The sequence below is a fragment of the Oncorhynchus mykiss genome, chromosome 24 (genome assembly GCF_013265735.2).
Source record: "Oncorhynchus mykiss isolate Arlee chromosome 24, USDA_OmykA_1.1, whole genome shotgun sequence".
In the NCBI taxonomy this organism is placed as follows: Eukaryota; Metazoa; Chordata; class Actinopteri; order Salmoniformes; family Salmonidae; genus Oncorhynchus; species Oncorhynchus mykiss.
The window spans coordinates 40027731-40042133 of record NC_048588.1 but is presented as its reverse complement, the minus strand read 5'-3'; the positions used below and the strand labels follow the sequence as shown (position 1 = coordinate 40042133).

The 14403-nt window shown below is 46.4% G+C and overlaps 1 protein-coding gene across 3 annotated transcripts in view; it reads left to right on the top strand.

The window, feature by feature from the left end:
• LOC110503403 (protein FAM168A) overlaps nucleotides 1-14161 on the top strand; it is a 93933-nt gene extending 79772 nt beyond the window's left edge. For 2 of the 3 annotated variants that reach the window (XM_036961991.1, XM_036961988.1), the window contains 7 exons: nucleotides 2421-2512; nucleotides 7839-7919; nucleotides 11984-12147; nucleotides 12513-12557; nucleotides 12693-12873; nucleotides 13121-13254; nucleotides 13613-14161. In XM_036961991.1, the coding sequence (XP_036817886.1) occupies nucleotides 2443-2512; nucleotides 7839-7919; nucleotides 11984-12147; nucleotides 12513-12557; nucleotides 12693-12873; nucleotides 13121-13236 (657 nt within the window). In that variant the 5' untranslated portion in view covers nucleotides 2421-2442 and the 3' untranslated portion in view covers nucleotides 13237-13254; nucleotides 13613-14161. The remainder of the gene's footprint in view (nucleotides 1-2420; nucleotides 2513-7838; nucleotides 7920-11983; nucleotides 12148-12512; nucleotides 12558-12692; nucleotides 12874-13120; nucleotides 13255-13612) is intronic. The other variant, XM_036961989.1, reaches the window with a different exon arrangement.
• The last annotated feature ends 242 nt before the right edge of the window (nucleotides 14162-14403 follow it).

The window sequence follows — 14403 nt, the reverse complement described above, 5'->3', positions numbered from 1 at the left end:
TGTTGTTGTTTTAGACTGAGTAACTATTAAAGACCTGGCTTGTCCTGTTGTTTTAGACTGGGAAACTATTAGAGACCTGGCTTGTCCTGTTGTTATTTTAGACTGAGTAACTATTAAAGAGTCCCGGCTTGTCCTGTTGTTGTTTTAGACTGAGTAACTATTAAAGAGACCCGGCTTGTCCTGTTGTTTTAGACTGGGTAACTATTAGAGACCTGGCTTGTCCTGTTGTTGTTTTAGACTGGGTAACTATTAGAGACCTGGCTTGTCCTGTTGTTATTTTAGAACGAGTAACTATTAAAGAGACCCGGCTTGTCCTGTTGTTGTTTTAGACTGGGTAACTATTAGAGACCTGGCTTGTCCTGTTGTTGTTTTAGACTGAGTAACTATTTATTCTATGTGCTCTAACATTCTTCTTCCTTCTCCCCATCCCCTGTCGCTCTCTCACCATCCCCTTTCTCTCTCTCTCCCCCGTCTCTCTCTCTCTACACCCATCCCTGTGTCTCTCTCTCTCTACACCCATCCCTGTCTCTCTCTCTCTCTCTACACCCATCCCTGTCTCTCTCTCTCTCTCTACACCCATCCCTGTCTCTCTCTCTCTCTACACCCATCCCTGTCTCTCTCTCTCTACACCCATCCCTCTCTCTCTCTCCCTCTCTCTCTACACCCATCCCTGTCTCTCTCTCTCTCTCTACACCCATCCCTGTCTCTCGCTCTCTCTCTACACCCATCCCTGTCTCTCTCTCTCTCTCTCTACACCCATCCCTGTCTCTCTCTCTCTCTCTACACCCATCCCTGTCTCTCTCTCTCTCTCTCTACACCCATCCCTGTCTCTCTCTCTCTCTCTCTACACCCATCCCTGTCTCTCTCTCGCTCTCTACACCCATCCATGTCTCTCTCTCTCCACCCATCCCTGTCTCTCTCTCTCTCTACACCCATCCCTGTCTCTCTCTCTCTCTCTACACCCATCCCTGTCTCTCTCTCTCTCTACACCCATCCCTGTCTCTCTCTCTCTCTCTCTCTCTACACCCATCCCTGTCTCTCTCTCTCTCTCTACACCCATCCCTGTCTCGCTCTCTCTCTCTACACCCATCCCTGTCTCTCTCTCTCTCTCTACACCCATCCCTTTCTCTCTCTCTCTCTCTACACCCATCCCTGTCTCTCTCTCTCTCTACACCCATCTCTGTATCTCTCTCTCTACACCCATCCCTGTCTCTCTCTCTCTCTACACCCATCCCTGTCTCTCTCTCTCTACACCCATCCCTGTCTCTCTCTCTCTCTACACCCATCCCTGTCTCTCTCTCTCTCTACACCCATCCCTGTCTCTCTCTCTCTCTACACCCATCCCTGTCTCTCTCTCTCTACACCCATCCTTGTCTCTCTCTCTCTCTACACCCACCCATCCCTGTCTCTCTCTCTCTCTCTCTCTCTCTCTACACCCATCCCTGTCTCTCTCTCTCTCTCTACACCCATCCCTGTCTCTCTCTCTCTCTCTCTCTCTCTCTCTCTCTCTCTCTCTCTCTCTCTCTCTCTCTCTCTCTCTCTGTACACCCATCCCTGTCTCTCTCTCTCTCTCTACACCCATTCCTGTCTCTCTCTCTCTCTCTACACCCATCCCTGTCTCTCTCTCTCGCTCTCTCTCTCTACACCCATCCCTGTCTCTCTCTCTCTCTCTCTACACCCATCCCTGCCTCTCTCTCTCTCTCTCTCTACACCCATCCCTGCCTCTCTCTCTCTCTCTCTACACCCATCCCTGTCTCTCTCTCTCTCTCTACACCCATCCCTGTCTCTCTCTCTCTCTCTACACCCATCCCTGTCTCGCTCTCTCTCTCTACACCCATCCCTGTCTCTCTCTCTACACCCATCCCTTTCTCTCTCTCTCTCTCTACACCCATCCCTGTCTCTCTCTCTCTCTCTACACCCATCCCTGTCTCTCTCTCCCTCTCTCTCTACACCCATCCCTGTCTCTCTCTCTCTCTCTCTACACCCATCCCTGTCTCTCTCTCTCTCTCTCTCTCTACACCCATCCCTCTCTCTCTCTCTCTCTCTCTATCTACACCCATCCCTCTCTCTCTCTCTCTACACCCATCCCTGCCTCTCTCTCTCTCTCTACACCCATCCCTGTCTCTCTCTCTCCCTCCCCTATCCCCGTCTCTCTCTCCCTCCCCTATCCCCGTCTCTCTCTCTCCCTCCCCTATCCCTGTCTCTCTCTCTCCCTCCCCTATCCCCGTCTCTCTCTCTCCCTCCCCTATCCCCGTCTCTCTCTCTCCCTCCCCATCCCCTGTCTCTCTCTCCCCATCCCCTGTCTCTCTCTCCCCATCCCCTGTCTCTCCCTCCCCATCCCCTGTATCTCTCTCCCCATCCCCTGTCTCTCCCTCCCCATCCCCCGTTTCTCTCTCTCCCCCTCTCTCTCTCCCCCTCAGTAAGAACAGATTATCCAGCAGTATGAATCCCGTCTACAGTCCTGTTCAGCCTGGAGCTCCCTACGGTAACCCCAAGAACATGGCCTACACAGGTGAGACACACATTACACATTACCTTGCTCCCACCCACCAATAAACACCCTCTCATCAAACCGAAGTGATTGGGCTAGCTAACGGTAGACAGAAGTAAACAGATCTATCTGGTCTAAGATGTGTCCTGCTGGGTCCGTACTAGGAATTTTGCTTAACGTTTAAATAGCCATTTTCTATCCTTTTCCCATTAAAACTATAAGAGAAAATCATAAAATTCCTCATCAATTCACAATGCAGAATAATGGTCCTATTAGGAATGTGTAGGGCCTCTCGAGTGGCACAGTGGTCTAAGGCACTGCATCGCAGTGCTATCTGTGCCACTAGAGATTCTGGGTTCAGGCTCTGTCGCAGCGGACCGCGACAGGAGACCCATGGGGCAGCGCACAATTGGCCCAGCATCGTCCGGGTTAGTGGAGGGTTTGGCCGGCAGGGAGACCCATGGGGCACAATTGGCCCAGCATCGTCCGGGTTAGTGAAGGGTTTGGCCGTTCGTGTCTGCACGCTGACACAGTCGCCAGGTGTACGGTGTTTCCTCCGACACATTGGTACGGCTGGCTTCCGGGTTAAGTGGGCATTGTGTCAAGAAGCAGTGCGGGTTGGTTGGCACTCGACCTTCGACCTTCCGTACGGGAGTTGCAGCGATGAGACAAGACTGTAACTACCAATTCGATACCACGAAATTGAAATGCCGACACAAAACCTTCTCTTCTCTGGAGATCATTTCGAAGAGCCACTGAACGAACGGGCATTTAACTGTAAAGGAACGGCGCTTCTGAAGTCCATCACGACCAGAACCGTCAAACCGAAAACCCGCAAAGACCGGAAACAGTCGTATTCCCGAAATTGAACTGTTTATTTTATTGTTTAAGCTAATTATTCAAGGATCCCTTTATTTTATTTTAAAACTGAAACTAAAATGCTCGATTGCATTGCTAATCATGAATGCTGTGTGATGACATCAACAAATGAATGATAGATTGATACAGTAGACTGGAGAAGTATTAAACTATAGGCCTCAGTAAGTTACGGTATTAAGATTAAACAGGATGAGCTCTTTGGCCTACAGCTCAATGGTGGTTATAAGAGGCTGCTATACTAAGTACTAATGATAATGACATGGTGGTTATAAGAGGCTGCTATACTAAGTACTAATGATAATGACATGGTGGTTATAAGAGGCTGCTATACTAAGTACTAATGATAATGACATGGTGGTTATAAGAGGCTGCTATACTAAGTACTAATGATAATGACATGGTGGTTATATGAGGCTGCTATACTAAGTACTAATGATAATGACATGGTGGTTATAAGAGGCTGCTATACTAAGTACTAATGATAATGACATGGTGGTTATAAGAGGCTGCTATACTAAGTACTAATGATAATGACATGGTGGTTATAAGAGGCTGCTATACTAAGTACTAATGATAATGACATGGTGGTTATAAGAGGCTGCTATACTAAGTACTAATGATAATGACATGGTGGTTATAAGAGGCTGCTATACTAAGTACTAATGATAATGACATGGTGGTTATAAGAGGCTGCTATACTAAGTAATAATGATAATGACATGGTGGTTATAAGAGGCTGCTATACTAAGTACTAATGATAATGACATGGTTATAAGAGGCTGCTATACTAAGTACTAATGATAATGACATGGTGGTTATAAGAGGCTGCTATACTAAGTCTACTAATGATAATGACATGGTGGTTACAGGGCCTGTATGTCACCGTGTGATGGGACTGAGTGTGATATCTATCAGAATGTATGACTGTCCCCAACCACACAGCTGTCACCTCCACATACCACACACACACATCAACATGGATGCTGCCTGTGTCATGCTTCTTCTCTCTCTCTCTCCATCCCTCTCTCTCATCTCTCTCTCCATCCATCCCTTTCTCTCTCCATCTATCCTTCTCTCCTCATCTCTCTCTTTCTCCATCCACCCTTCTCTCTCCATCCATCTCTCTCTCTCTCCCTCCCTCTTCCTCATTCCCTCCCTCTCTCCATCCCTCTCATTTCTCACCTTCCTCCCACACAATGTAATCACTGAAAAGACATAAACAATTCCTTGTCTCGTTAGTGGTTATACTGGAGGTTGTAACGTCTGCTAATTGGTGAGCCGATTAGCCGTCTGTTTCATCTCATCATTACACTGACACACACACACACAAACACAGTCTGGTTCCAGTTGTCTGGTTGTGTGAAACACCTCTCAACGAAGACAGATTAACAGCCAGAACCACTGTTCAACATGCCGTAGTATCCTGGTGTGCACCATGTTCTACTGTCTACACACACACACACAGGTGTTAACTCAACAGCAGAGCTCTCCCCCTCCTGCTGTGTGTGCTAAAACCATATGCATCCATACTGTAAGACCGAGAGATAATCTTGTATACACACACACCCACAGGTCTTCCTATGGCAATGTTTACAACTATACATTCACCCCGAAGTGTGTTGTATGCCAGTGTGTGTTGCGTTCACCTCAGTGTGTTGTATACTAGTGTGTGTGTGTTGCTTTCATCCTAGAGTGTGTTGTTCACCCTAGTGTGTTGTATGCCAGTTAGTGTGTGTTGCGTTCACCCCAGAGTGTGTTGTATACCAGTGTGTGTGGTTTGCATTCACCCCAGAGTGTGTTGTAAACTAGTGTGTGTGTTGCGTTCACCCCAGAGTGTGTTGTATACCAGTGTGTGTGTGTTGCGTTCACCCCAGAGTGTGTTGGAAACTAGTGTGTGTGTTGCGTTCACCCCAGAGTGTGTTGTATACCAGTGTGTGTGTGTTGCGTTCACCCCAGAGTGTGTTGTATACCAGTGTGTGTGTGTTGCGTTCACCCCAGAGTGTGTTGTATACCAGTGTGTGTGTGTTGCGTTCAGCCCAGAGTGTGTTGTATGACAGTGTGTGTGTGTTGCGTTCACCCCAGAGTGTGTGTGTGTGTGTGTGTGTGTGTTGCGTTCACCCCAGAGTGTGTTGTAAACTAGTGTGTTTGTTGCGTTCACCCTAGTGTGTTGTATGACAGTGTGTGTGTGTTGCGTTCAGCCCAGAGTGTGTTGTATGACAGTGTGTGTGTGTTGCGTTCACCCCAGAGTGTGTGTGTGTGTGTGTGTGTGTGTGTGTGTGTGTGTGTGTGTGTGTGTGTTGCGTTCACCCCAGAGTGTGTTGTATGACAGTGTGTGTGTGTTGCGTCCTCATACATACAGTGCCTTGCGAAAGTATTCAGCCCCCTTGAACTTTGCGACCTTTTGCCACATTTCAGGTTTCAAACATAAAGATATAAAACTGTATTTTTTTGTGAAGAATCAACAACAAGTGGGACACAATCATGAAGTGGAACGACATTTTTTGGATATTTCAAACTTCTTTAACAAATCAAAAACTGAAAAATTGGGCGTGCAAAATTATTCAGCCCCTTTACTTTCAGTGCAGCAAACTCTCTCCAGAAGTTCAGTGAGGATCTCTGAATGATCCAGTGTTGACCTAAATGACTAATGATGATAAATACAATCCACCTGTGTGTAATCAAGTCTCCGTATAAATGCACCTGCACTGTGATAGTCTCAAAAGGTCCGTTAAAAGCGCAGAGAGCATCATGAAGAACAAGGAACACACCAGGCAGGTCCGAGATACTGTTGTGAAGAAGTTTAAAGACGGATTTGGATACAAAAAGATTTCCCAAGCTTTAAACATCCCAAGGAGCACTGTGCAAGCGATAATATTGAAATGGAAGGAGTATCAGACCACTGCAAATCTACCAAGACCTGGCCGTCCCTCTAAACTTTCAGCTCATACAAGGAGAAGGCTGATCAGAGATGCAGCCAAGAGGCCCATGATCACTCTGGATGAACTGCAGAGATCTACAGCTGAGGTGGGAGACTCTGTCCATAGGACAACAATCAGTCGTATATTGCACAAATCTGGCCTTTATGGAAGAGTGGCAAGAAGAAAGCCATTTCTTAAAGATATCCATAAAAAGTGTTGTTTAAAGTTTGCCACAAGCCACCTGGGAGACACACCAAACATGTGGAAGAAGGTGCTCTGGTCAGATGAAACCAAAATTGAACTTTTTGGCAACAATGCAAAACGTTATGTTTGGCGTAAAAGCAACACAGCTCATCACCCTGAACACACCATCCCCACTGTCAAACATGGTGGTGGCAGCATCATGGTTTGGGCCTGCTTTTCTTCAGCAGGGACAGGGAAGATGGTTAAAATTGATGGGAAGATGGATGGAGCCAAATACAGGACCATTCTGGAAGAAAACCTGATGGAGTCTGCAAAAGACCTGAGACTGGGACGGAGATTTGTCTTCCAACAAGACAATGATCCAAAACATAAAGCAAAATCTACAATGGAATGGTTCAAAAATAAACATATCCAGGTGTTAGAATGGCAAAGTCAAAGTCCAGACCTGAATCCAATCGAGAATCTGTGGAAAGAACTGAAAACTGCTGTTCACAAATGCTCTCCATCCAACCTCACTGAGCTCGAGCTGTTTTGCAAGGAGGAATGGGAAAAAATGTCAGTCTCTCGATGTGCAAAACTGATAGAGACATACCACAAGCGACTTACAGCTGTAATCGCAGCAAAAGGTGGCGCTACAAAGTATTAACTTAAGGGGGCTGAATAATTTTGCACGGCCAATTTTTTTAGTTTTTGATTTGTTAAAATTTTTGGAAATATCCAATAAATGTCGTTCCACTTCATGATTGTGTCCCACTTGTTGATTCTTCACAAAAAAATACAGTTTTATATCTTTATGTTTGAATCCTGAATACTTTCGCAAGGCACTGTAGGTTCGGTTTGCTTCTAGCTGAACTCAGCTAGGCGAAGTGAATATCTGTGCTCCCATACTCCCTTAAAATACCTTCGCTAGAAAAACAAGAAGGATGTTTAGTGTTTGTCCCTCTTGAGACCCCATACCAACAACCTACGCAGTAGCACTTCCTCAAAATAGTCAGAATCAATCTAAGATAAATCAAGAAATATGTCATTAATGTTGATGTTTTTGCCGAGGAGGTCTTCGTCAGGAAAATTGTATGTCTAAGATGTTTGGTGCAGTGTTTCTCAAGTGAAAAAAATGTGTTGTCTCTCGTTGAATGAAAACAAACACTTCATTGAAGAATCCATACTGTTGACCAATCACAGACAAAGGGATTTTTCAAGAAAATAAATTGTGGTCACGAAACACCCGGAGAAAAACCTTTTGCCGAAGACTAAAACAAACAAAAACGTTGTGAAATTCTCATCATGTATGAACTGTTTCAAACTGTTTCGGGTGGGAAGCCTTAAGACTCTCTTGTCCTCTGTAGGCTACCCTGGAGGTTACCCTACTGCTGCTCCCACCTACACACCTAACCTCTACCAAACGGGAAATCCAGGGTACCCACCAGGTAAGAACACACACCTAACCTCTACCAAACGGCTAGTCCAGGGTACCCACCAGGTAAGAACACACACCTAACCTCTACCAAATAGGTAGTCCAGGGTACCCACTGGGTAAGAACACACACCTAACCTCTACCAAACGGCTAGTCCAGGGTACCCACTGGGTAAGAACACACACCTAACCTCTACCAAACAGCTAGTCCAGGGTACTAACCTCTACCAAACAGGTAGTCCAGGGTACCCACTGGGTAAGAACACACACCTAACCTAGCTATACTTAAAGGCTTATAGCAGTGACACTTGTAGATGTCAGCTAGCTCTAGGAGGTAGAGTTACTGTTGGAGCTGTCAGCTAGCTCTAGGAGGTAGAGTTACTGCTGGAGCTGTCAGCTAGCTCTAGGAGGTAGAGTTACTGTTGGAGCTGTCAGCTAGCTCTAGGAGGTAGAGTTACTGCCGGAGCTGTCAGCTAGCTCTAGGAGGTAGAGTTACTGCTGGAGCTGTCAGCTAGCTCTAGGAGGTAGAGTTACTGCCGGAGCTGTCAGCTAGCTCTAGGAGGTAGAGTTACTGTTGGAGCTGTCAGCTAGCTCTAGGAGGTAGAGTTACTGTTGGAGCTGTCAGCTAGCTCTAGGAGGTAGAGTTACTGTTGGAGCTGTCAGCTAGCTCTAGTAGGTAGAGTTACTGCTGGAGCTGTCAGCTAGCTCTAGGAGGTAGAGTTACTGCTGGAGCTGTCAGCTAGCTCTAGGAGGTAGGGTTACTGCTGGAGCTGTCAGCTAGCTCTAGGAGGTAAAGTTACTGCTGGAGCTGTCAGCTAGCTCTAGGAGGTAGGGTTACTGCTGGAGCTGTCAATCTGCTCAGTTTGGGTCTCAATTTACTGTTGCAAATTAGTATAGTAGAGTATTTGGTTGTGCATTAGCAGTTTTTATCTCATGTCAGTCACTGATAGTTACTCAATTAGCCCATGTCAGCAAACATATTTAGATTGGTAAGTTAGTCTAGCCTCCAGGATCTCATGGTCGAATTACCTGCCGATGGTTCCTCATTGATTTTGTTAGTCAGTCTCACTCAGATGTCATATTTAAAACTGCAAACATTTCTCTCCATACTATGTCAAAATGTGTAAAATTGCAGGATATTAGTTATAAAATGGCAAAATTGTTCTCTGCGCCCCATGGCAGAGTGTGTAGAATTGCCCAAAATTAATTCTAAAGTGTAAAAATGTCTGTCCGCTGTCAAGAAGGGGGAATCTTAAACAAATTGGCTCTCAATGTGTGTGGGGAGGGGGTGTGGATGCAGACACACAAGCATCTGCGGCCCCTCATGAATCTAAAGCTAACGTAACCTTGTCTCGTCTCCACCTTCCGGCCCATCTCCACTTTCTGGCCCCAGTGATTCTCTGGTGGGTTACATGAGGACTTCATGTTTTCAGCACTAGACCTCAACGTTCTGAATAGACTACGCAGGTCAATTTCAGAGAGCAGCGTCGTGATTAAATACATTATCCACATACTATTCATTCACCCAGGGCCTTCAGTCTGGACACAATAACACCGTTTAAGCCTTATACCAGTCTTGGTCCATTAGTGCAGCGCATATACATCAAATCAAATGTATTTATATAGCCCTTCTTACATCAGCTGATATCTCAAAGTGCTGTACAGAAACCCAGCCTAAAACCCCAAACAGCAAGCATTGCAGGTGTTGAAGCATATAAAGAAAGCACTATTAGAGGATATAGGACTATTGACATGCACTAAATGTAAACAGTACAATAGTGGTATGTGGGTGGGGAGCTAGGTGACAAAGCAGGATGTATAGAAGACTGTAATGATGAGGCTCCACCACTAGGAGGAGACTGTAGTGATGAGGCTCTACCACTAGGAGGAGACTGTAGTGAGGAGGCTCTACCACTAGGAGGAGACTGTAGTGATGAGGCTCTACCACTAGGAGGAGACTGTAGTGATGAGGCTCTACCACTAGGAGGATACTGTAGTGATGAGGCTCTACCACTAGGAGGAGACTGTAGTGATGAGGCTCTACCACTAGGAGGAGACTGTAGTGATCAGGCTCTACCACTAGGAGGAGACTGTAATGATGAGGCTCTACCACCAGGAGGATACTGTAGTGATGAGGCTCTACCACTAGGAGGAGACTGTAGTGATGAGGCTCTACCACTAGGAGGAGACTGTAGTGATGAGGCTCTACCACTAGGAGGAGACTGTAGTGATGAGGCTCTACCACTAGGAGGAGACTGTAGTGATGAGGCTCTACCACTAGGAGGAGACTGTAATGATGAGGCTCTACCACTAGGAGGATACTGTAGTGATGAGGCTCTACCACTAGGTGGAGACTGTAGTGATGAGGCTCTACCACTAGGAGGAGACTGTAGTGATGAGGCTCTTACCACTAGGAGGAGACTGTAGTGATGAGGCTCTACCACTAGGAGGAGACTGTAATGATGAGGCTCTACCACTAGGAGGAGACTGTAGTGATGAGGCTCTACCACTAGGAGGAGACTGTAGTGATGAGGCTCTACCAATAGGAGGAGACTGTAGTGATGAGGCTCTACCACTAGGAGGAGAGTGTAATGATGAGGCTCCACCACTAGGAGGAGACTGTAGTCATGAGGCTCTACCACTAGGAGGAGACTGTAGTGATGAGGCTCTACCACGAGGAGACTGTAGTGATGAGGCTCTACCACTAGAAGGAGACTGTAATGATGAGGCTCTACCACCAGGAGGAGACTGTAGTGATGAGGCTCTACCACTAGGAGACTGTAATGATGAGGCTCTACCACTAGGAGACTGTAGTGATGAGGCTCTACAACTAGAAGGAGACTCTAATGATGAGGCTCTACCACCAGGAGAAGACTGTAGTGATGAGGCTCTACCACTAGGAGGAGACTGTAGTGATGAGGCTCTACCACTAGGAGACTGTAATGATGAGCCTCTACCACAAGGAGACTGTAGTGATGAGGCTCTACCACCAGGAGGAGACTGTAATGATGAGGCTCTACCACAAGGAGACTGTAGTGATGAGGCTCTACCACTAGGAGTCTAATGATGAGGCTCCACCACTAGGAGGAGACTGTAATGATGAGGCTCTACCACTAGGAGGAGACTGTGATGATGAGGCTCTACCACTAAAAGGAGCCACCAGGTTCACGTTCAGTAGACTACTGGTGATGTTACCATGGCTACGTTCAGTAGACTACTGGTGATGTTACCATGGCCACGTTCAGTAGACTACTGGTGATGTTACCATGGCTACGTTCAGTAGACTACTGGTGATGTTACCATGGCTACGTTCAGTAGACTACTGGTGATGTTACCATGGCTACGTTCAGTAGACTACTGGTGATGTTACCATGGCTACGTTCAGTAGACTACTGGTGATGTTACCATGGCTACGTTCAGTAGACTACTGGTGATGTTACCAGGGCCACGTTCAGTTGGAAAAACATTATTGAACGTTGCAAATAGAAAACCATGAATAGAGCCAACGTTATTTCTTATTCCACATGTCAGAGAGGCATGTTTGTTCGACATACCATTTTTCTATCTGATCGTTCCAAAACATTGCATCCTGCTGAATGCAGCCCAGGTTGTTAGCCATAGCTAGCTAATGAGGTAACATGACTGAACAAGGTGTATCCTGCACAAATGGTTAACGGTCCGGTAGCGTAGTTTTACAACGTCTTTATGAATGTAAAATGTGGCGCGTCACTATATAAATAAAGAGAACGTAGACTTCATCGTCAGATTTTAGTCGAGATAGAGACAAAACTATTTTTAGTCCATAGAATTGAAGAAGAAAAAATCATTTAGCCATCGTTTTTTTCTGGGTCTATTTCGTCAGTAATAGTGTCTTCAATTGCCACTGGAAAATGTGTGTTTTGACAAATATTTTAGTCACAATTTTTGTTGACAAAATGAATACTGTGCTATGGTACCTCATTAGGACTGAGAGGAAGGCTGTGTTACCCTGATGCATGTGTCTTGGCTGTCGGACTTATGTTGGTCTCTCTCTCTGTGTGTGTGTGTGTGTGTGTGTGTGTGTGTGTGTGTGTGCAGGATACACAACAGCGGGTACTCCATATAAAGTGCCCCCCACCCAGATGAACGGAGCCCCCCCGCCCTACTCCCCCTCTCCCAACCCCTACCAAACAGCCATGTACCCCATCAGAAGTGCCTACCCCCAGCAGAGCATGCAGAACCTGCAGAACTTATATGCACAGGTGAGCACACACACCCTACTCCACCAGCTCCTACCATCAACAGCTTCTACACACACACCAATACACAATCCTAACCTCAGCAAACACACACACCCTACTCCCTCAATGTCTGCCCTCAGTAGAACCTTTATGTACTGGTAAACACACGCGCACACGCGCACACACACACACACACACACACACACACACACACACACACACACACTGCTCCCTCAACATCTACCCTCAGTAGAACCGTTATGTACTGGTAAACACACACACACACACACCCTACTCCCTCAACATCTACCCTCCATAGAACCGTTACGTACTGGTAAACACACACACACACACACACCCTAACCTCTCTCTCTGTCTCCCTGTAGGCAGCAGCGTATTATGGCCAGCCAGTGTATGCGGCCCAGCCCTATGTAAATCAACACACTACTCACATGTACACACACACATAAACACACACTAACACAGACACACTCTAACACAGACACACTCTAACACAGACACATTCTAACACAGACACACTCTAACCTCTGTCTCTGTGTCTGTAGGCGTATTACACCCAGCCTGTGTATGCTGCTCAGCCTCAGCCTCATGTAATCCACCACACTACAGTGGTTCAGCCAAACAGCCTGCCCTCAGCCCTCTACCCCGCCCCGGTCCAAGCCCCTAGAAACAATGGAATGGCTGCCATGGGGATGGTTGCCGGGACCACCATGGCTATGAGTGCAGGTCGGGCTGATGTAGCTACAGCATGTGTTGTTGAAGATATTTTCATATTAAATACCTTTTTGAATGATTTCATTTCATTTCCTATGCTTAAACGTGAGTTATGCTAAAATGATTATATTGCTGTTGTGTGTTTTTTGGTGTAAACTCTTATTAGTTTTGGTCGGTGCCATATTGACCATAGTGCTGCGGTCAAAACAACAGTGACAAAATGACAGCCGACGCTGATGACTCGTGTGTCGTCCTGTAGGAACCCTGCTGACCACACCTCAGCACGCTCAGCTGGGAACGCACCAGCACGTCACCATGCCGCAGTTCCGGCCCCAAGGTGCACCTGGATACAGCTATGTCCCGCCCCACTGGTAGACCCCCACCCCACGAGAAGTAAGTCATGTGACTAGCACTCCTTTACTAGCTCGCTCTCTTTCGCTTTCCTCATTTCTCTCCTTCTCTCTTTCTTTCGCTTTCCTAATTTCTCTCCTCTCTCTTTCTTTCTTTCGCTTTCCTCATTTCTCTCCTCTCTCTCTTTCTTTCGCTTTCCTAATTTCTCTCCTTCTCTCTCTCTTTCGCTTTCCTCATTTCTCTCCTTCTCTCTCTCTTTCGCTTTCCTCATTTCTCTCCTTCTCTCTCTCTTTCACCCCGGAACATTTTCAGAACCTTTCCAAGTCATCTTATAATTCCAAATGTCCACGTTCCACTCTCAAATCAATCCAATGTTTTCTCACTTTCTCTGTGGTTTCAGATCTGAAGTCCGACATGTTATGCAACTACTCCAGTCTTACACAGGCTTCTTACGGTCACCATGGCAACGTCACATCTGTCTGCAACAACAAGACTAAAGTGTTGCAGAGGCTTCTTACGGTCACCATGGCAACGTCACACCTGTCTGCAACAACAAACCTAAAGAGCAACGGACACTTGCTGCATCCTCGAGGGTTTTACAAAAGCTGCTTGATATTTTGTTGGTTTACTCAACGATTCTTTTCTTTTCCTCCTTTGATTCGCCAATATGTCGTGTCATTACATCGTTTTTTACATTGTTACATCATCATTGGAACTCCAGAGTGATTGACCAATCGCGAGTGTCTGTTGCTCTGCTCGTGTACTGTGTGCTGCTGCTGTGTGTCAGAGGTGGGAATGTACTGGCCACGTCCTGCTCCATCCCTGTCATCATCACCAGCTTCATCATCACCACCTTTATCATCACCAGCTTCATCATCACCACCTTCATCATCACCACCTTTATCATCACCACCTTCATCATCACCACCTTCATCATCACTACCTTCATCATCACCACCTTTATCATCACCACCTTCATCATCACCACCTTCATCATCACCACCTTTATCATCACCAGCTTCATCATCACTACCTTCATCATCACCACCTTTATCATCACCAGCTTCATCATCACCACCTTTATCATCACCACCTTCATCATCACCACCTTCATCATCACCACCTTTATCATCACTACCTTCATCATCACCACCTTCATCATCACTACCTTCATCATCACCACCTTCATCA